The sequence below is a fragment of the Pseudopipra pipra genome, chromosome 2, assembly GCF_036250125.1.
Source record: "Pseudopipra pipra isolate bDixPip1 chromosome 2, bDixPip1.hap1, whole genome shotgun sequence".
NCBI classification, from domain to species: Eukaryota; Metazoa; Chordata; class Aves; order Passeriformes; family Pipridae; genus Pseudopipra; species Pseudopipra pipra.
The window spans coordinates 41,613,235-41,636,407 of NC_087550.1; the positions used below are offsets into that span (position 1 = coordinate 41,613,235).

Below are 23,173 nucleotides of genomic sequence, written 5' to 3' on the forward strand. Positions count from 1 at the left end.
GTCACATTTTCCTTGAAGTCAAAAATAGGAGAGAGTAGGGAGATGATTATTTCTACTTTCGTCACAACAGCAGCTTACACCAATGGCAAACATAACAAAAGCCCATTGTATAAAGTAACACAGTTCTATTAAACCTAATTATTTTTTTTGTAATACCCTCAGATCAAAAATACATTATTTACACACATTTTGAATAAATAGTTTAAAAAGAGAGAAAGCCATTATTTCAAAATAAAAACTTCCATTTCAGTTCAACTTCACATATCTCTCACTTCATTTTTTTAAAAATATTACTTTATTTTTGCTTTGTCCACCTTTTTTCCCAATGGTTTCTCTATGCAGAGAAAGACTGTGAAAAATTATATGCAAAGTGTAATTCTAATGAAACAGAAACATTTGACTTTGATAGTAGCCAAATTTAAATATTTCTTTGAATGACAATTGAACCTCTAACATCTTTTGCTGAAACTAGGAAGAAAAACCACAATTTTAACTATAGAAGCATAACTTCTCCAAGATGTTTACAACACTAATTGATACAACATACTGCAGTACTGTTACTTTAGTTTATTACACTTTGTTTCTGAAGCTTAGCTTCCAACTACATAATTTTCCAATCAACTTATTCCATAAAATGATAACTATAATAAAACTCTTACCTCTAGACCTAGTTTCTCTTCATTTAACTATTCTGAAATATTTCTTCAGGATTTTTCCGTTAATGTACTGGAAAGACACAAATTACAAAGGAAGGAAGCAGGATAGGGAGGGACAGAGGGGCACCAGATTTCTTGGTTGTGGGTGTCATTTCTAACCTTTGTCTACAAACTTGTGTTGTGTTTGTATAAAATTGTAAATTTACTTTTTTAGCATATTGCTAATTCACTGTAGTTTGGCCATAAACATCAAACACTGGCAACATTTGTAACAACAGTAAGCACATACAACCCAGAGGCCAAATGTACTTCAATATAGGTAAGATGTAAAGCTCTCCTCTGCTTGTTGAAAAGATAGGCCAATAAACAAATTCCTAGACAAAAGTTGCAAGCAGCAGTCACAAGTATCGAGGCCATGTTGCTGAGAACACAGCTGTGCTGGGCAGGGCACGTCTCCAGGATGAAGGACCACCGCCTCCCTAAGATCTTGCCTTATGGTGAACTTGCCACCGGCTGCCGCAAGAGAGGAGCCCCGAAGAAAAGATACAAGGACTCCCTGAAACAACATCTCAGCCTTGGCCATATTGATCAACATAACTGGTCTACTCTGACCTCCAATCGGGAGGTCTGGAGACACACCATCTATAACGCTGCTGTCTCCTTTGAGAACACACGCAGGATCACTCTCGAGGAGAAAAGGCAACGCAGAAAGAACCGTGTATTGCAGAATACACCACCTAAGGAGTCTTTCTGCTGTGCCTTTTGCAATCGGATATGTCTGTCACGGATTGGCCTCATAAGCCACCAGCGTGCCTGTAGCAAGTGCGGATAGAGCCTTCCCAAATCTTTGTTCGCGAAGCCTGGTCATGACGATGAGACAAAAGTACTCCACTATCCTTAGATAAAAGGATATGATGAGGAGGGCTACAGAATACTAGATAAATGTACAGCACAAATTCCACCTGTACAACTGAGTCCAGGTCCTTTCATTTCTCCTTCTGAAAGCATAAAACCCAGAGAAGCTTTAAAAGGAGTTCACTGCTCTTATGACTCCTGTGGACCCTGTTAATAATTGGGAAACAACCAGCCATTAAATGGTTTCCTCTTCCTAACAGCCACCAGAACACTATTAAGGAGTTACATTATTACAAAGGAAAAGTGACATTTTTCAATATTCTCATCTTAGAAACAGGACCTTCATGTAGCATGTTAAGAATCTATATCAAGTAATGCTCCAAACTTGAAAACTCAAACCAGACAATTTTGTTTGCATAATAACTATACCAGCCCAAAGCTATCTCAGACACTGCCCAACACTTCCTTCTATTTCTCTCTGCCTTACCGTGCCCCCATTTTTAACTCTGTGAAGAGGTGGCATAATGTAATGTGGCAGTCTTTATTTCTTACTGCAATATAACAAAAGAAAATTAAAAGAAATGCAGCCAACCTCACACTTGTTTCAAACTATAGCCCAACAGCCCAAACCCAGCCTGTGACCCACCACAATCCACCTGGTAATGCTCAGCAACAGAAGCTTAGCAATCAGCATGCACTAGTGACTGCACCATTTCAGGGATAGCAGAAAATTAATTTTAAAATACATTATAAAATCTAGGAGAGAGGGATGTAAAATAAATGTCTTGTCAATCATTAGGAATCTAGTTTCTGTAAAGATGAAATCCTAAAACATTTGGAGAGCTGGGCCTCTGTTATTTACTTCCAAAGGGCAAAATTTAACAAAAATAAATTGTACAACTTGATTGGTATAATCGTTAGTGAACTCAAACTATGCTAATACACATCAGACCTTTGCATTAAAGTAGGCCAAAACATTCAAGAAACATAAACTAAGCAATAAGTGGGAACAAGGTGATTTTTCTCTCTGGGATTTGTTAACATGAATACTAAAAACAAGTTCTTTGTTTAATAATGTTTTTAAGGAACACTGAGCAACTATAGATGATGTACTCAAATGGAAAAAATATTTAATATTTTGATTGCAGGAATGTTCTAGTTAAAAGACAAGCACTATGCAAAGCATAAGCACAGTATTTATTAGTAGGACAGTAGTGTCATTTGGTTGGGACAAAAGTTTTATTAACAACACAGTACCCAGTACAACGAAATTGAAGCCTTACATCCTAGTACACTAGCTGTCCCACAAACTCTCAAGCTGATAGGAAAATAATATTCTTTCTGTTATTAAACAAGGACTACAAACATGTTCCTTGATGAACAGTGAACTCTTAGGAAAAGAAAATAAGCATCAAAAAATAAAACAGCAAATTAAACTGTGTTTTGAAGCTTATTTACTGCTTACAAATAGCTACTGACACCAAGACTTAAGAAACCAGTGACTTTTCCATTGAGCTAAGCAGCATACTTGCTATCTTGCAAAACTATGTGCAGAAGCCCCACATACTGTAACACACTACATCGTTTTAGTCATATCCTTGTATATACATATCCATATGTATAATTTAAGAATTATACATAGTAATGAACTTCAGTTCAGCACCTATTCAGCCATACAGCATAGGCACAGCAATATCCTTACATGATGTAACACATGACCTAAAATCACAGCGCCATAAACAATTTAGAAACATTGGCAAAGGGTAGGCCTTGGGAGATAAATATCCCAGTTGTTCACTCAAGTGTCAGTAAGAATTACTGTCTTCCCATGAACACTGTTAGGTTTGGCATCTCCAATTCTATGAAGACATTTTTCCACATTGGAATATTCATTCTCTAAGCCAATCATTACCATATCAAAGGGAAAAAAATCCCAACAAACCAACCCCAAATCATACAAATAAAGTCACTGGGTCTGGAATAAGCTTACTGAAGATTCAGAAAGGAAAAAGCATTTCACTATCAAAAAACTTTAAACTGGTTCCTAGGACAGAATCACTCAAATGCAGAAAAAAGCACCATCAAGGAAGATTTGCATGGGACAGAAAGGTGACCAGCCACTTCCAGAGTCCCGAAGAAGTACACATGCTATAGGACAGCTAGGAGAACCAAACCTCCTTTCAGCTTCAAAGTCTTCCTGGGCAATTTCCACCATGCTGAACAGTAGATGGGAAACATTTATGTACTTATTTTTATATGTAAAAATGTGTGTGCAGGTATACAGACTATAAGTCTGAAACACGGACAGACCATCCCCTGGCTAAACCAAGAAGCATGGAAATACAAGGGAAAACAGTAGGATATGACAGTATTTTATTTTGAGATATACTTCCTATTCTTTGTCCCATGTGGCATCAATATTTCCATTTCACATCACTGCAAAAGCACAGTGTCATGATCCATGCCCAGTCCTTGCAACTCCAGCACTGTGTCTTTGCTTTGTATTACTACTCAGTCCTGACGCAAAAAAAAACCAAAAAAACCAACAAATAAGCATGAGGGAAAAAAAGTGCATTTTGTTTTGTAGATAGAATCAACACCTCAAACTACTACACAAAAGCATAACCCTGAAGCAAGTGCCAGGTATGCAGAGAACCTACTTTTTATATAATGTTCCTCTTCCTATTGTTGCTGTAATCTGAAAAAAAAAATCAAGTGATTAAATTTCTCATGGATTAATAATGATTTATTTCAGATGTGTTCTGACTCATTCGTAGAGGTGCCCCGACTAACATTTTGCCCAAGTTCAAATTGACATATGCTGAGCAGTTTGAGGATGTAATATAGCTGTTGAAGTTTATCATATTTCTTTGTAAGTTTTAATTACTGAGAAACATTACATCACAGGATATAGTTTCTTCTTTCATTAGAAAAACTGATTTAGTTAACTGATTTTGAAAGCAAAAATAATTTCACATGAAGCCTATAATAGTAAGCAGGTTAGATGCCCCATCTACCATTTTGTTGTATGATAATTTAAATTACTTTAATAGGCACAATAGCCTTTCCTGAAATATTCTAATATTCAAAAAAAATAAAAGAAGAATCACCTCAGTGCTAGTATCAGAAAAAAATTTAGCTAGCTAGCTAGCAATTCTATGTTCTAGCCCTTTAATTCACTACCATAAAATGAATGGTGAAAATAAATTAAATAATTCTAGAAACACTAAGGAAAAAACTAAGTCATATATTAGCTATAATTGAAATCAGCCAAAAATACCTTTATCTTATAATCGGCACAAATTCACTACTGAGCTGATTAAAAAAATATACAACAGACAAACCCTTGAAATATGAAGTCATTCTTTTTCCCCTTAAATTGTCAAAATTAGGGAAAAGTTTAATTTAAAAGCTGAAAATTTTTACATGTTTAAAGCATCTTTATCAAAAGGCATTCTCCTTTCCAGAGGAACAGGACACAACCACAACATTTTAATAACTTACAAAGTAGTAAGTCATTCAATAGAAATACATTGGAACCAACTTGAATTAAGAAATAGTACTTGGCTTGTTAAGATAAAAATCTGTCCACTGCAGGGCCTATAAAACAGAAATCCAGTAACTTACATCTCCTGTCATTGCTATTATGGTCACTATTCACAGAAAAAAAACTAAGGAGATTCAAATATATAGAGAATGTCATACTCTGATTAACAAGGACAAAAACAGGAACAAGGTTAACGTTTAGAATCTGGATGAAGTGACATACAAGTCTGAGAAATTGATTTCATTTTGGCGACAAGCCTGGCAGTGGCTTAACATAAAAATTAAGATAACATAGGTAACGTAAAGTTGCACTTACACGTTCACTCTTTAACGCAGTTATCTATCACTACAACGTCCTTTCTCACAGAAAGGAATACAGAAAGAATAATACAGAAGGGTAAAGAGAAGTAACAGAACTCTTGCCATCACCGTGTAGATGCAAGATGCCTGCTGTGCATATACCACTAAACTCCTGCTGACTCAGGAAGGCATTAGGAACTTCACTATGAAAAGATGATAAAGCAGAACCTAGGAGACAACAAACAGGCATTGCCTTAGGTCTGAGGAAGACTGAGGGAAGACTGTTCTGAAGCAGGTATGGCATCAGACCTCAAAAACTGGAAAGTGTCAAGAGTGGAACAAGCTGCATCTGCAAGGCAAACAGTGTGATTAACTCAAACATATGACAGGATGTTATCTTGGATCCTTTCTGTAACTGTCTCTGAAAGACCCTATGGAAGAGTGCACTAGAAAACATTAAGTCCTTTCTGAAAATACAGATGAGTGACCAAAGAGATACAATGGGGGAAGGTGAAGGGAGGCATCTGGGGAAGACAGAAAAACTCATTCTTTCTTCATTCACATGCATTGCAACAGGTTGTTGGAACAGTGTTCATCCAACGAATAATTAATGACAGTTAATTTCCAAGACCATTATGTTCTATCAGCACCTAATAATATGGGCTATAATCAAGAATGGTGTTTGCTGTTGCTCCCAGTTGAGATAAAGTTCTATTTTATACATCTCCACATAGAAGCAAAGAAATTCTTCAGTAAGGCTAACTTAACAATTACACTGATCCATCTTGCTGGAATTAAGTCTCTCAGTGATTTTAAGAACAGTTACACATACTCAAAACCACAAAAACTAAAAGAGGCAGCATGACAAGAAGAATAAGTTTTCTGCCCTATGACATACCATTTTATTCATCATACTTAACAAAGCTAAACCTGTACAAGTTTGTACATATTGCATTGAAAGAACTGTTCACCAGCTCAAAAAATGAACAAAATTTCAGAAACATTAAACTTAATGGTCCTTTTGCAATTTTTGTGCAGTCAGTATCAATATATCAGCTCAAAGCTTTTGAGAGATACAAAAAAAACCCCTGAACAATGGCCATAGAGACCACATTTGGGCCAAGACAAGTACCAGGTTGGTGTCCATAGTCATCTCAAATGCCAAATTCAAAGTCTGCTATATAGAAGTGTGAAACTACAGCCACTAGTAAAGAATTAGATGTTTAAACAGAAAAGATAAATTGGATCAAAACTACATAAATATATATGTAGTTTATATACATATACAGATAAAGACATAGGTAAACATAAATGACAGTTTAATTCAAGATCACATTTTTACACAGGAGAAATATTACATTCTGATCTACCAGTATGGCTTTTTCCATGAGCAGGTGAGTGTTTTCAGATTTTAAACCGAACTGTTAGTTGTCTAAGAACACCAGGAATAATTAATTATGTTAGGAAGAATTAATATCAAGAAATGAAAGTGAAATTAGCGTGAAGTTCAGAACATTAAGATAGACACCATTGTGATTTAGCTTTGGAAGACGTTTCACCTTTGATTTAATTATTTGTCACACTGTGGCAGCATATTTCACCTGTTAACTCTCATCTTAAAAAACTGAAAGATAAGGTGTAACTTTTTTTCTTTTAATTCAATAGACTGAAATGCACCGGAACAAAACAAAAAGTTGAAAGGTTAAAGAAAACATTTAGCAGAACTCAGTTTTGACTTGCGGACATGCACAAAATTGAAAAAACCCCAAACAAATTGACTGTTATTGACACTTACGCCAGCCAGCTGTAAGGCAAAGTAATAAAAGACAGCTAATAAAAGTGATCTGCTCACAATGAAACTGTACAAGCCATTAATTCATATTGAAACAGTAAGTCTGATTGTAGTTTTGAGCACAAAAACATAACGTAAAATTCTATTTTATTCGAATTTGAAAAACTATATTGATTTTAACTAGTTTAAATACATTCATTCCCAGTTAAAGTTTTACAGTAACTGATGATTTTCAATCACACAGACAACCAAGTTATAAATCCCTGAAAAATGGATTTATTATAGGAATACTGATAAAACCTTAACAGCGATACAAATGATACATCACATAGTGTATTACACCTTAACAGTAAGCACTTGATCCCCTTGGATTGGTAGATGCATCACTCCTACTTTTTCTAGTCTAATACCATCCTCTAGGACCAACTGGTTTAAATTGAATTCACAACTGTTTGCAGTTACCTAAAAATGATGATTTTTTTATCGCACTATAAAATATTCTCTTCTAACCAGTATTTCAAAACTTTTGGAAACAGAACATCCCAGTGGGGACTGAACACAGTACACAAGGAGAGTAGTTCTAGTGAATTTGAGAAAGTCATTTCAGAATCAGCGTCCCTGAAGTGATTTAGTATACAGCAGTACTTCCCTTGACATCAGTTAATTGGTGCATGTTTATCTGTGCATCTTAGGACTTTACTGTACCAGTAGGCCTTGGGACTCTTGAAGTTAATCTCATTCTGGCACAAACTTTCTGTGGGGTAGGGCAATTTGCAAATGAAAGGCACTCTGTTATGAGTGAAATTAGAATTATCAGCAATGCAAATGGGCAACTTGTAACACACTGAAGAGAAATGACATAGCATATGTGAGGTCTAAAGTTAAATACTTCCTGTAAAATAAGTGGAAAAATATGTAAAACAGCTGTAGTGCATCTGTTTGCATGCACACAGACATAGCCATTGTACAAGCAGAGATCTTCCAAGCATCTCAACTGTTGTTTGTTTTTCCCCCGATGCTTTTTTCCACTTGGGTGAAACCAAGCTTCTAAAGTTCAGCATGACTAGCAGGACAGCCCCTGGCCCACCACTGCACTGCTTTCTGCAGCCCACAGCAAGCAGATCTGGAGTGTAAGTTGTAAGTGTGGTCCTCAGTAGCAGAACAACAGCAGAGGCACACACCACTACTTTGCACCCCTGCTTATCATTTCTCCTCACACCTTTCCTTTTTCTTTTTCTGCTCTCCTTGTAAAAAAAAAAAAAAATCATCTTGGGAATAAAGCTTTCCTTAAGGACAGGAAAACTCATGCTTGTTAGTCTGACTAAGGGATGTGCAAAACAGAAGTCATTTCCCTGAGGCAAAGATCTTCAAGTCATGCCTAGTTTACATTATTCTTAATTCAAGCTGTTGAAATATTTGGCACATTGAGGCCTTGATCACTGACTGAGTCTCATGGCATTATCACAGTCTATATTATATATTTATATAATACAGTAGAAGTTACAAATGCTTCATTCGCTCATTTTATTTTGGTTTTTCACATTTATTCATTAAAATCCCTTTCCTTCTCAAGGGTGGTGTTAGGTCTCCTGGGCAGGAAGGTAGAGTGACAAATTCCTACTGTATTTAAAGGTTGCAATGAACACTGAATGCCTAAAAGGGCAATTGCAGTAGTTACTGGACTGAAAACAGAGTAACAGGGTGAAAATTAATAGCCTGTTACATACAGCCTTTTACATGGTCACAGGTAGGTGATTAAGTAGTCTCTTCTTGACTTACATTATAAAAAACATCCAGGGAGAGAAAAAAAGTCATGTTGTGAGTGCTTCCAGTCTAAACCACATAAGAAGCAAAGCTTGAAACCAAGTATTTCCAGCTTTCCCTTTTAAAATATAAATTGCACTTTTATACAAAGCAATCCAAGGTCTAAATAGTAGTAAAGGTCTGGAGTTGCCTTACTGTACCAGAGAGTATCTGTGTTCACATCTGAAGTACAGGCAACTAGTTTTCAGCCATTCTGCACACAAAGCTCTATATCTTTCTGCTTTAAAAGGGCCTGCCATTAAATGCCATGCCACTGGGTGGGGAATGAACAAAGAAATAAAAAACAATAACAGGAGTTTAAGGCCTTTATCTCCACAAGGAGCTGAAAACTGTGGCACAACCCATGACCAATACTTGATACAGAAAATAGCACACTCCCACCGAAGGCTTCATAAATCAGTCATTCTTTCTAACGTTTGCCACACAAGACAGTCATACCATCAGCAAGCAACAGTGCCAATTAAGCATTTTTAAGGTCTTCAAAAATTCACTGAAAGGGCACTTCTGAGAAAGATAATCTTACAGATTTGGTTTCAAAAATAGACACCACACTCACATTCAAGGGACATTCTTCACTTTTAGGCCTTTGTCACAAATCTGAATCTTTATTGTTCTGAAATAAATGCTATAAACATAAGACTCAAAACAAGAACTCCAACTTTCAGTCTCAGAAGAGGTGTGGTTCAATGCCCATATCACATGTAACAAGAAAGTTTCCTTAAAAAGGAAAAAAATTACTGTAAAGTCTTTCTTACGAACGAAAATGCAATCCTTTTTCTCATTACTTTGTGTACAGGCGGGCACCAAAAAAACTTTTGCATTTTCTTTTGAATTCTTGCTATGATGCTTGACGAACTTTTTGCCATTCAACAAATTCATCCAGAAGCACAGGCCCTGCAAATGGATGAAACTTGGAGTTATATTTGCCCATGTCTTTCAAATATCTTCTCTTAAAGTATGAAGGTTAAAACTGCTGTTTTAGGAAACATTCACATCAATCCTATGGCCAAATACTCGTAGACTACTACAATCATTCCAACCCAAGGGTGGCAAAAAGTGCACAAAAAATGGTAGACAGAATTATGGAAAAAAGTGTTCCTGATATCTGACAGGTGCACTGAACTGAACGGAAGGCATAAAAATAAGGTTATATCGTAAATTAGCACAACTAAATCCTTCTTCCTAAAGCTTTCAAAATTGTAAATAATTAGAACATGTACCAAAATGGAATTAATGCAATTCAGTCATAGCATCACTGACTACTAGGTGTGTTCAGTTCCAAGTACCAGCAGGTAGGCAACATAATCATTAAGTTGGAGTTTATTATACATTAGTACAAAATGAGAGTTTGCTGTTTATAGTTGCACTTTCAAGTCTATAGTTTCATGCAGCAGGCACCTTTACTAGATCCTCATTGAATACAAGCTGGCTCAAGTACACCATCATACCACTACAACTAATATCTGCAGTTTGAAGATGGATGGTTATCAAGACTGTTTTTCTATGCATTGCTGGAGAATAATTACTTTATACCTTACAGTATTGTTTCTGTTACAGAAATGTGTTTTATGTGCTAATAGTTGAATAAGCAAAACATTAAGAATACTTACATGCACCATCTTCATCATAGTTGCTAAGATCTGCATGGACAGTTCTGCTGAACTCTAGTACATTGTACCACTGATCCTTGTTCATAACTCTATATTTCGATTGCTAGGGAAAATTATTTCAGAACATTAAAATGTCAAATGGTGTTTGGTACTGTTGCATCTCATTTATCTAATTTTATCTTCAATCAGTTCCTAATAAAGCATTTAATGGAGAACAATGGCTACTATTTACTTGGTTTTTCATTTTTAAAAATACTACGCATGTACATATTTCTTAGTTATGAAACTACATAAAATGATTTCTTGAAAGATCAGAGCAAAATTGAAATACTGTGGAATCAGGAAGTTACCACTCTAAGCTTCAAAAAACTGGTAAATTTTTGTCTGAAGCGGGGCATATCTAAGATCTATTTCCAGATAGAACTATTTAAAAAAAAATATCTTCTTTTCTCCAGGGTACAATACATTATGATCATAAAGACATCTACTTTGCAACATTGGTACTGATTTGAAGCCAGGGCATAGTCTCAAGCCTAGCATGTTTCACAACCTACACACATCCACATGACTCATTCACTTACAGCTAAACTGACCAAAATCTTCCAGAGACAGCCAAAGATACAGTATCTACATACTGTATCTGAACAAAGCAAACTTGAAATTCAGCAGAGATGCAGCTGAAGAAACTAACGGAGACTATTTAATTTTAAATTTATCTTTACAGTATAATTAGGATGGAATTTTAGTTGCCTTTGATAAGAGAAAGGGGGTGGGACACAGGGAAAAAGAATCCGTATGCATACAAGAACACTGTTTCATAAGCACATTGAGGAAGGGAATGGGAGCAATATAGATGTATTCTTGAGTAAAACACAAATCCTGAAATCTTTTCACAGAACACTCCAACTACTATGCCATCATTCAGAAAGTCAAGGAAACTTGTACCTCCAGGTATTGATAAAATACTGAAAACAGTGGCCAAGTTCTTCCGAGCAGAAGAGCTAACATGGACTTCGCAGTATCAATATCAAGACTTCGCTGGTCTTTTTCCTAAGATTGATTAAAGAAAGCACAGGAAACCATTCAAGTACAAGCTTGCTGAATAAACAAAGTAAGAACTTTTCTAATGTTCCAGTAGTCTTACCCTTGCAAAATCAAAGGCATATCTGTAGATATTCTTAAAGGATGAAATGTCATTCAACTGTGACCGCAAGAAGTCAAATTTACTCTGTAATTTTTCTGTGCAGTCACACCTAAAATAAAACAAAACACAAAACCCAACAAATAACATTAGAAGCTCAAAACACAACATTTAGGCAATGAAAAAAAAAGGTCAGCAAACAAAAAAATTAAAGTTACCAAAATGCAATCATCAGATATACAGGAGTAATACTATAAAAGTGACTTAAAGAATATTGAACATGCTTAACATTTGCAGCTGACTGAAATGATGAATTCTGGCTTCTGTAAGTTTTTTTGTTTTAACTATATCAGCAACATAATATGTCTGCTTTACTTCTCAAATAGCAGTCTTTTTATGCCATAGTCTGCAATGTACACTCATACCCAGCAGTACCTGATCATTCAATCACTATGAAAGTTTGGAGAAAAAGAGTATTCAGTATGCATTAAGTGGCAAAATCTAGCTTTATGCCATATCTCTTTGAGAAAAACAAACCCTAAACGTGTAGTTTTGAAGTGTGTGTTTACAAACAGCAGGAGTGAGCTGGCACTCTGCACAACATAACAGCCTGCTCATATTTTATGACCAATAAATGCAAGCTCTGATAAACCTACCACCTGAATTAGTCAGTAGCTATTCAACTAAAAAAATCAAGGTCTGTAGAAGAGTGTCCAGGTCTGCTAGTTGACAGGATAATAGTTCGGTAAAAATAACCCTTTGACAGAAAAGATCTCCATGTATTTTACTCAGCAAGGAACTTTGTTTTCAAATAGAAAATGGGCTAGATTTCCCATAATGGCAAAGGAGAATGTAATTTACACTTGCTAATCCTGCAGGAAAGACTCACTCAAAAGAACAGTTGTTACATCACGTTTTATTCTTATAAAATAGCTGCCATGATTAAAAAAAATAATTAAATAATCTACCTTGCCTTGTATTCTTTGTGACAGAAGCAATACTTTCAGAAATGCAGAGGTACATAAATACTTCCTTTGGTCATGTGTCCCCCTTTACGCAGCCTGCCTCTCAGAGAATACATCTGCATCTCTAACAGCTCCACATGGACTTGTCACATAGGCCCACAGAAAGGGCCCTTCTGGAGTACCGAAGCAGGTTGCTGAGATGCTGTACTTTGCCCACAGCTGATACTTCCTGTTCCCCAAGTCTACCAGCCTGTGTATGCACAGCTGTCTGTCTGTCAGTCTGTCCCTCTCAGACTTTGACAAGAGAAATGTAGCAATTCCAGTTGATGCAGCCTTTTGTTATTTCTTGTCTCTAGCAGCATCCATCTAAAGCAGCACTGAGTCCTAGCCATGATCAGTGCTAAATAAATAAAATTATTAGCTAATTAGGCTAAATATTCAGATGACAGAACTAATATATTCTGCAATAAGCCATACATGAATTTGAAAAGAACTCTAGTTAAAAAAGCTTTGGTAAATTTAATGGAAGATAAAATTACTTTTTTTTGTCTTCAGCAATCTAATTGGTCTAGCCCTTAAAACAGCATTATGCTATGCTAGAAAGGAATCTCATCTTACATTCATATCTCTTCTTTCCATATTCAAACCTTCATACTTCCAGTAGAATGCCCTGTACATTTGAGGACAAATCTACCTATTTAACATCTATGTAAATGCTCGTGTTGTTAGTGTACTAGTGACATATTTAAGCTACTTTTAAGGTGGGTTTACAGCACATTTTGCTAAATATAGTTTACTGAGATTTACCGTACCATCGGTAAACACAAAATTTCAACATGTTTAAATTTCTTACAGAACTGTTAAAATTGTTCAAATTATCACAAATTTAAGTGCAAAGTAAAAAGCCAGTTATTGTCTACTGTATTATTGGTTATGTGTATTTTAATGAAGAAGTGATTCTTCTGAAAAAGTTGGTATAAAAATGTGCAATTATTAAGCCTCAAGACTCCTGAACTATTTATTATCATCATTTAAAACCAAACAGTCAAACAGATCACGCTGAGACAGGCACCACCAGCCTCTGGATCCCAATGCAGGGACACGTCTGTTAAAGCCATTCTGTACCTGGCCACAGACTTTCTTTATGAAGGAAGGCAAGGAGCTGTCAAACTCCTCTTTTACAAATATACAGCTGCTTGTGCAGTTGCACCATAAACAAGATGACTGAGGTCACCCATACTTCGAATAATCTAACAATCAGAACAACCTTCTAATTAGCACAAATGAATTAACACTAAACTTCTGTAGAGACTAGAAAAACGTGATTTCTCACTCTGCCTTAACTGAAAAATAGCATTAAATAATGCTACCTCAAGGTGAACAAAATTAGACATTAGCTTACTACATTCTCATCACATCCCTATGGCACATTTATAACAAAACTTAAATTAGCATCACAAAGCAGATGTATTTTAATCTCTGTTGAGGTAAAGAGATCATTTGAGGCATAGCTAAAATGGACAGTGATGATTCAATAACTCCTACTCAGATATTGAAATGTTTTATATTTCATAGTTATTCACAGAGGCTTGTCTTTTACTAAAAAGAAAAATCAGTAAGATGGATACAGAAGTTAAACCAAAAGCATTTAATGGTAGTATACATATTTCACCCTAAGGAGGTGTTTAAAGTAGCCGAAATATATTGCCCAGTAGAGGTACTTGTTTCTCTGTGCTGACTATGGAAAGAGTTTCAGACACCCAGCTTGCACATATACATGTACATATATATGTATATGCACACACACACACATATATATGATAAGGAGCAGAATTCACCCTACATACACAATATACTAGAAACTTCACAGCTTACTCAGGGAATAATCTCAAGTCTAGTATGTCTTAAGTCTCATAAGCTGCTGTTTAGTGCTCAGTCCACTCTTAATTTCGACAGGGTCTACCTTGTCATATATTTTTCTCGCCTGTAAAGAACAAACTTCTCCAGTATGTTACGAAACTACACACAAAAAGAATGTCACTTTAAGATTCAGGCACCCAAATGCTGCCATCTAAACTGTATATTAGATCTAGGTGTCTTAAGCTTTAGTGTTGTTACTCATAGAGGAATAGCCAAGCAGTCTGTAAGAGCAATTCAGGTAACCAATCACTAGGTCTCTGGGCAAACTGAATACCTCCCTAGGCTTCATTACATTGACTAGATCTCCAAATATTGCATTAAGAGTTTAAGAAATCCAGCTCTTACATATATACCACACATTTAGGTGTCTTACTATGGAGCTGAATTCTACCCAACCCTATTCACGCAATTAACTTATGTGACATTTCACATATTTTGAAATAAGGACTCTGTAATATAACTGACTAGAATACACTATGGGCTTTTAATGCATTTACATCTTATTTCTTCATGCAAAAAATTATAAAAATGCTGTGCAAGAATGTAGTAATACTTTATTGCTTGGAGTATAAAATCTTTTTTCGACAAAACTTCTGTCAAGCCTTTCCAGAGAGACTAGATTCCCCCATTCCAGACAGAATCTCATAATATGATCCTTCCTTCCCAGCAAGGAAGAACAGCACAAGTCTACAGATTCTTATTTTCTTTTATCATGGTTTAACCCTAGCTGGCAAGTAAGCATACACAGCCACTTGCTTACTCCCAGTCAAAACCAGCACCTCTTTTTAAGCCAATGCATCTTCAGCTGCTTTATGTGTCACTGCTTCATCCAGCTGCTTAGCCTACAGCCTGCTTATTAGAGCACACAGGGGAAGTAGAACATACAGGTTAACTGGTTTAGGCTTAGGCAAGTGGTCTGATCACAAGTCTGTTTATATAAAAATGCACAGCAGCACCATATTTTCAGTCTTAAACACATTTAGGCTACAGCATGACCAGCTCCGTTCTTAAAAGAATCAGAAGATTTCCAACCACAGAGGATTATTAGAAACAAAACCTATAACATTGGCTCGGAAAAGGTTCCTGATTTCATACATCTTTGTCTTTGAACTCTATGAGACTGGTTAACTCTTGAAAGCTTCAATTTGGGCATAAAAAATAAGTGCTTCAGAGAAATGATCAATACCCACTCACCATATCTGAAAAACTATGCAACCATAATTTAATCTCTGTCATCCCAGATTTCAGGCAATTTACTCATACTAGCTCTTACTAAATTTCTGCTGATAGTCACAAAACAATCAAGGCACCTACCAGAAGCCTGATCCCAAATCAAATGAGAGCTAAGAGTCAGGTCAAAGTAATGTATCCTCTGGTTACTTGAAACTATGGAGTATCTGCCCAATACAATTTCCCAAACTAATTCAGAACTGACAGGGCAATGGTCAAATCACCCTCTCTTTCCCGCTGTGCTGTAGCTGCAATAGTAGTTCCCTGACATTTTTAATATTGAATGCAGTGTCATAATAAGCCTCTCTTAAAACACTCAGATACCATAAGTAGTTCCATGAAGAACAAACAAGAAGTAACAACTGAACTAAGCCTCACAAAAAGCTGATTAGTTTAACACAAGAAACAATCTCTTTAGGCAGAACATTAATTCAACAAAAATTCTAGCTAACAATAGAGTAATAAGTTAATTTATAAATTGAAAAGGTGTTATTTAAACTAAGCATTAACCATGGCTTCTGACGTGCATCTAATAAATAACACTAATAGCCAAACTATTATCAATGCTGTCCTTATCTACAAAGCTTAGAAATCAGTAAAATCTGTCCAGAATATCAGTGCTGAACTACGCTTATGTGCATTTCCAAATCTACTTATCTGTCTGCTAATTAGAATGATATTTTAACATATTTTTGTAAGAAAAATAAGCCACCAAAACCTGACTTATTAGGTTTAGACAATAACTTAATTATTTGAGTGAACTCATCAGATTCACTTTGTAGTTGTTGAGCAGACCTAAAAGCAAGCATTTCTGTATCTTATTGCCAACGTACAAGAAACTGAGAGCAAGAATAATTAAGCTACTGGTACAATTATAAAATTAGAACATTCTATTATATATGTAAAAACACTCTTACTGTAATGAGGTCATTCCTTTTAACCATTCTTCCTTGGTAAAAAATCCCATGCTTTCAGCCTCTAGTTTCCAGGCTAAAACTAACATAATAATCTAGGGAAAGCAAAAAAAAAAGGGGGGCAGGGAGAAAAAGGAGTCAGTATGTAAGAAAAGGCTGATTTATTGATGTTCAAGAATAAAACTCTTAAGCATTCAAACATTCTAGGAAGTGTTGCACATGCTTGCACTTTATTATTATTAAATAATTCAGCTACATGCAATTCTCCCCATAATTTCAATTTCTGAAAATGAAATATTACTATAATAAAAAAACCCAAAAACCTCACACCCCAAATATAATTGCTGTATTCAGCTATCTTAGAACAGCTCCTAAAAGAAGGAAGATGAACTCTTCACTTAGTGGAGTTAAGAATTTTACACAGAACTTAACCTCACCAAATATCCTCTTTTAAAATGCTATTAGCACCGTGCAAGAAACTTACATTTTCAGGCTCAACACCGATGTCTTCACAGAACTTTTCCATTCCTTCAGGACCCACAACTTCATCAGGACCTTCAAAGCCAAAACCACACTAGACTGAAATCTAAGTAACATTCACCGCTCACAAGGGTTATGCACAATAACTAGGCTATACTGCACACAGGCAGTTTTAAAAACACTGAATTACACTATTAAGTAGCTTTTATGTTAGAGCAATTCTACCACTGCAGTGGGGAGATGTGTGTTACGTACTACACCACAATGTTTGTGTTGTGCAACCTCCCTACAAAAGCAGACAAGCCATTGTAGTTTTTTATGTGAGTTTTCAAAAGACTCCATTGAACTTCCTATTTATGTAGCTCAACTTCAATAACTGTGGCAGTCAATTATTTTTAAGACAACTTGGTTACCACTACTCTGTGCTGAAATTACTCTATGAATAATGTTCTTTGAAGAATTAATTTATGAACAACAAAAAATTTAATTCCATCTGAGCTATTACAGATATCACTCTTTCAATGGTGCTAACATTATGGGTTTGCACTAACATAGAAGAGGGTGAATCTGCAAATAATATAAGGTTATTTTTATAATGTTGAGTAATATGAGGAAAGTAATAACAATAAATCAGAGAAATGCTAAGAGTGTTAGTCACGTACAAGGCAGAAAAAGGTTTACAGTTGCAATGAAATAACTTGATTCAGACCACAACAGTTAGTGTTATGCTGTCACTTCTCCATTTTAACACAAAAAAAGCCTCCAAAATGCAGCAAAATAGCACATTTAAAGAGCGCATAGAGAGACACTCTACAGCACTTTCTTTCTCTAAATCTCTCTCTGGTTTCAGTTATTTCCACTAAGCCTGTTCCAAAAATGAGTCCTACTGGGCAGCCAAATATTATTAGAAGGCCTGTTGACACAGTATTTTGATGTGTCTTGGATCATTATGTTTACATTGTTTTAACAAATATGAACCCACGTAAAAGGAAAAGGTTTTATCTTCTAAAACAACATGCCATTTTATGATTTTTTGGCAAATTTTACTACTTATATGTAGACAGAGCCCTTGATGATACTTTTCTTCACATCATCTGTATCTGCTGTGGTTAGCGTAAGCAGAATTCTTTGTAAGAGTTTGAATAATGCACTTTGAATAACTTCTCACTGTGAGATAAGAACATTGTCAATAAAAACCTTCGAGAATGGCTACTTTTACAGGAAAATAAAATGCACCTGACATTTAAGATCATGAAACTGTACCTCTTGAAAAATATTGCAAAGAATATTTTGCCTAGGTAAGCAAGGCAAAACACTGTTACATAGAATGTGTTAAAAAGAAATACAAGTTTAAGTTATGAAGAGAAACACATACAAGGGTCCACTGGTAATGACAAGTATAAACTTGAATCAGTGTTTTTGGTCCAGAAATCATATGCACAACTCATTTTATATCTATATATATATATGTATGTATATACATGTGTGCATGTGTGTGTGTACATGTGTGTAGTTTTATCTTTCAATGAAAACATTTAATCTCCAATGTGGCATATTTTGATTACTGGTTAACTAATGAAGTATAACCTCCCACACTCAACTCTTGACTCAACAACAAAGACAAAAGTTCCAGACATTAAAAGTAAGCACAACCACATTTATTGGAAGAAAATTAACTGAGAATTCTTATTTTCCTCAGGAAAGACTCTTTAATCCAGAAGTGCAGGCCTCAAACTTAAATTAAAAAGCAGATTACTAGAAATAAGAATAGTTCATTGCTGTGGAAAGACTGTAAGGAAAATATCAGTCCTGATAAATATAGTCAAACTAATTGCTGGCACATAAATCAGCAGTTTGTTTCATATTGAGAAGTGGCCATTAATGAGTTTTAATTACTAACCAGTAATGATGGACCTAAAGTAGTGACTAGACAAGAAATTAATAACAATTTACAAATCCTGATTTTGTAACCATATATTTGGTAAATAAATAGCAGTAATAGTGTAATAAATTCTGCAAAATACACTGCATATTCACTGAAAGCAACTATTACTTGGATGGCAATTCTGAGTTACTTAAAAGAGGCTACTTCCAATACTTTTGGAATGAAACATTTGTTAATTAGAATATCAAAAATGCTAGGACAGATTCTCAAATAGGAAAAACAGTATAAGTATCTATTATTTTGTTTTATGAAATAGAAAACTAAGAGACTTAAATCATGAGCTATAGCACTAGCCTTGCAATATGATCATAAAAAGGATCTAGTTAGCTAAATAAGCTTCTACCTAAACTATCTCTTGATGTCCTGACTTTTACTTGACAATTTCAAAGGAAAGAAGCAGAATCACTCAGCATATCCTCATTCAACGCTGTACTGCCCAACATCAGGTATTTCATTTTAAAGCTATCATCATCATCCGTGGCTAGGCTTCACGAACGAAGATTTGGGAAAGGCTCTATCCACATTTGTTACAAGCATGCTGGTGGCTAAGGAAAGCATAGAGTAAAGTCAAGTAAGTGAAAAAGAGCAAATACTGAGAAGGTACTAATAAAAGCTAAACTAATTCAAGTGTATGTTATAAGGAAGCAAATATGGACATTTTTCTGTATATATGAGCACAAAAAAAAGCAAACTGCAAATAGTATTTGATATATTGCTTTGTTTAAAACAAAACTTTATCATTTTTAATACGAATCCATTGCACATTACCTGCATATTCATAAAACCAAGCCAGGCACTTTTTGCTTGAAAAATGTTCCTCTCCACCTATTAATTTACCAGACGCTTGTGATCTGTAGTAGCATATAGAAACACAAGAAGAACAGCATTATTTTAATGAGACTTGGGAAAAAATGTAAAATTAAATTCCTAAATGTTTATTATTAATTCCAACTATTTAAATTGTTTCACAAAGTCCATATACATAAACAAAGAAGTTGAATATGATAGAGGGCAACTGTCTGTCATCCTATTTTACAACCTGGAACACAAAACTACCTTGAAATGCAACCACCTCATAACCCAATTTATTGCAACTATTACTTTTTCTGAAATGCAAGAGTACTGTTATCTTGTAGATATTAAACAAAACACTCCACACACAGATGACCAGAATATCACTCCTCAGTAATTAAAATGCCTTATTATCTGCTTATATTTATACATACAGGCATTTAAAGTTAGGTCTCTAATAAGCAGCATGATCTTCAAGAGTGCTGAAGGTCAATAGGAGCTGCAGAGTTTGACATATTTAAAAGTCAGCCTATTTATAGTTAAGCATTGAAATTTGGGATGAAAACTTGATTGATTTGTTTACACTAAACATGTAACTAAGTACCTGCAAATTCTATAGATGTCTGGTACATATACCAGAACAGTAGTGTGCAATCTGTGTTAAGACTGAAGCTGCTCACCACACACAGCTTCCCCACTACATTGCCTTCATTATGTAACATACAACCCAGTTTGCCTAGGAAGTGAATTTTCATAATTCATCATTCATTAAAAGATGCACAGAATAACTGATTTACTCCACTAAAAACACTGACCACACAAAAGCATCTTTAGTCAGTAAGGAGTTTCAGCACCTTTCCAACACATGCTCTTACAAAACACTAGTTACAGACTTCTAGAACAAGATCAGATTATTTCTAACGATGAGATGAGAGTTAATCATATGAGAGGATTTAAAATTATGCAGCTCCCACATTGCAATTTTAAAATTAAGACATCAAGCAGTAAAATAACAGTTCAGTTCTGAGAGGGGTGACCAACTTTAACTCCTTTAAACTGGATCGCTTTAAGCTTCACTGGAAAAGAAAGCAACGTTCTGAGATGAAGCCTTCTGTGCTGAAAGCTAGAATTAAAGGTGGTCTACAAACATCCATCCAACTGCCACTGGGAACACAAGTCACCAGAAAGAAACAGTCATACATATGCTATTGCTTATTGGCTTTATACAGGTTAACACAGATCTATTTGTAATCGCTGCTTTTACTAAAGAATAAACCAATAAATCGCTGTATAAGGATGTAATGACAAAAATGCTTGTATATCTAACATTTTGTGATCAGCTAGCATGAACTCTCATTTACATCATAGTTTTTGCCCAACAACTGCTAGCTTCCTGTAGAATCTTTTTTTTTTTTTTAGGAGCTATCAAAAGATTTTTTTCTTTTTAAGTGAAAGATATTAAGATCATAAAATTTTGGTTAAAAGTGTTCAAGAAAGATGAACTGAAACTGAACACATGCAGAGAAGACCTATGATAAGCAAGGAAACTGAAAGTCGGTATTACAAACCAGAATAATTTAACTTGTTTTTAGGTTGTAGTTGAACAAAATAAAGTATGAAAAAACCAGAAGCACTCCCTCCAAATGCACTCTGAGGCAGAATCATGAGGGAGGAGTGTTGCATAGAACAGAATGCTGGCACAAGAATAGTTATTAACTGGCTATGAATAAACTGACTGAAACTAAAAGGTCACTAATGACCACAGAAAGCGAGTTCTGCAATAGTTATCCAAAGCGAACAGTCATAACAAAATAAGAGCCCGGGTACTTCTAAGATCAAGCTCAGTCAACCTGTGAGAAAGGCCATACACCACAGTTTCTTGCAGTAGCCATTCCTGCAGCGTTGATTTCGTAAGTCCTTTTTATCCTTAGGGCTTCGCCACATTATTCCTAACTACTGGTTTACTGATACATTTAACAAGGTCTAACAGATGAAGCAGGCTGACAGTTACTTTAGAGAAGCCACATTGTAAAGCTCCTGCTACACCACACTAATGGCTTATAGTTTTAACAGTATCTTTCGGGTATCATGGCAAAAAGTAGCCTTTTAAAAATAGTTAAGAGACAGGATGCTTTTGACTTCTGTATTTATTAGAGAAATTTTTCCTGCTCTTCTTTTCGAGAGTGCTGACCTATCCTTCCAATTCACTGCAAAAAAACCCCACAAACAAAAAACAAACAAACAGCCCCCCAAAACACACAGACACGCACACACACACACGCAAAAAAAGAAGAAAAAAAGGACGATTTAACGCAGACACTCTGACCACTAGCAAACGTAAAACGAGTGGCGATCGTAAAGTGAGGAGAGCCGCCTACCTCAGGGAAATAGAATGGATATGGGGTCAAATGTCAGCACTGACCCTACAGGTACAGCCCAAGGCAAAGCCAGCCGGGAGCGGGGGCCGTTCCGGGTCGTGCACAGGCCGCACGCCGCGCCCCGCACCTGCAGGGCCCACGCCAGGACGTGCCCGGCGGCACGGCCCAGGCCCTGCGCGGGGCCCGCGGGCCGCACACGCCTTACCGCGCCCGCCGCCCCGGGAAACCCCGGCGGTGCCGCAGCCCGGGCCCCGCGGGAGAGCGGCCCAGCCCCGTGGCCGCCGGCACCGGCCGCCGCGCCGCGAGACGGTACCTGCCGAGTTTACACTTCTTGAGGCTGGTGTCGTCCCCCGCCGCCGCCCCCGAGGACTTCCTCTTCTTCTTCACCGGCATCGTCCTGCCTCGGGGCGGGGCCGCCCCGCTACCGGGGCCCGCGGCCGAGGCCCCCCCGGGCTCACTTCCCCGGCCGCCGCCGACTCCCAAGACCGGCGGTGGAGAGATGAGAGGAGCCCCCGTCCCGCTCTGCTCCTGCTGCTGCTCCTGGCCAGCCCCTCCGGGCGCTGCCAACCCCGCTCGCTGCGGGCAGACGCCACCGCCGCCGCCCCGGTGCGAGAAGCGGGTGTCGCGCTGGGGGCGAGCACGGGGAGCGAGAGCGAGGAGCGGGCGATATCGGCTGCGGAGCGAACGGCGAGAACGACCCGGACACAGACGGTGCCGGGCAGGAAGTGGCAGCGCCGCGGGGCGGGGCCGCGCCGGGACCCGCCCCTGAGGGCGGGGCTGCCGCACGCCCTTCCCTCCTGCAGCAGGGGCAGCTCGGGAGCTGTG

At 36.9% G+C, this 23,173-nt stretch overlaps 1 protein-coding gene across 1 annotated transcript; it reads right to left on the reverse strand.

Annotated features, from left to right (window-relative positions):
- Window positions 1-9,530: 9,530 nt before the first annotated feature.
- On the reverse strand, window positions 9,531-23,075 carry DCUN1D5 (defective in cullin neddylation 1 domain containing 5). The gene is made up of 8 exons (XM_064645171.1): window positions 22,662-23,075; window positions 19,947-20,029; window positions 17,238-17,308; window positions 16,757-16,848; window positions 11,728-11,836; window positions 11,529-11,633; window positions 10,584-10,686; window positions 9,531-9,867 (listed from the first exon to the last, which is right to left on the reverse strand). The coding sequence occupies exons 1-8, from the start codon at window positions 22,739-22,741 to the stop codon at window positions 9,812-9,814; spliced, it is 699 nt and encodes a 232-aa protein (XP_064501241.1). The 5' UTR covers window positions 22,742-23,075; the 3' UTR covers window positions 9,531-9,811.
- Between the last annotated feature and the right edge of the window lie 98 nt (window positions 23,076-23,173).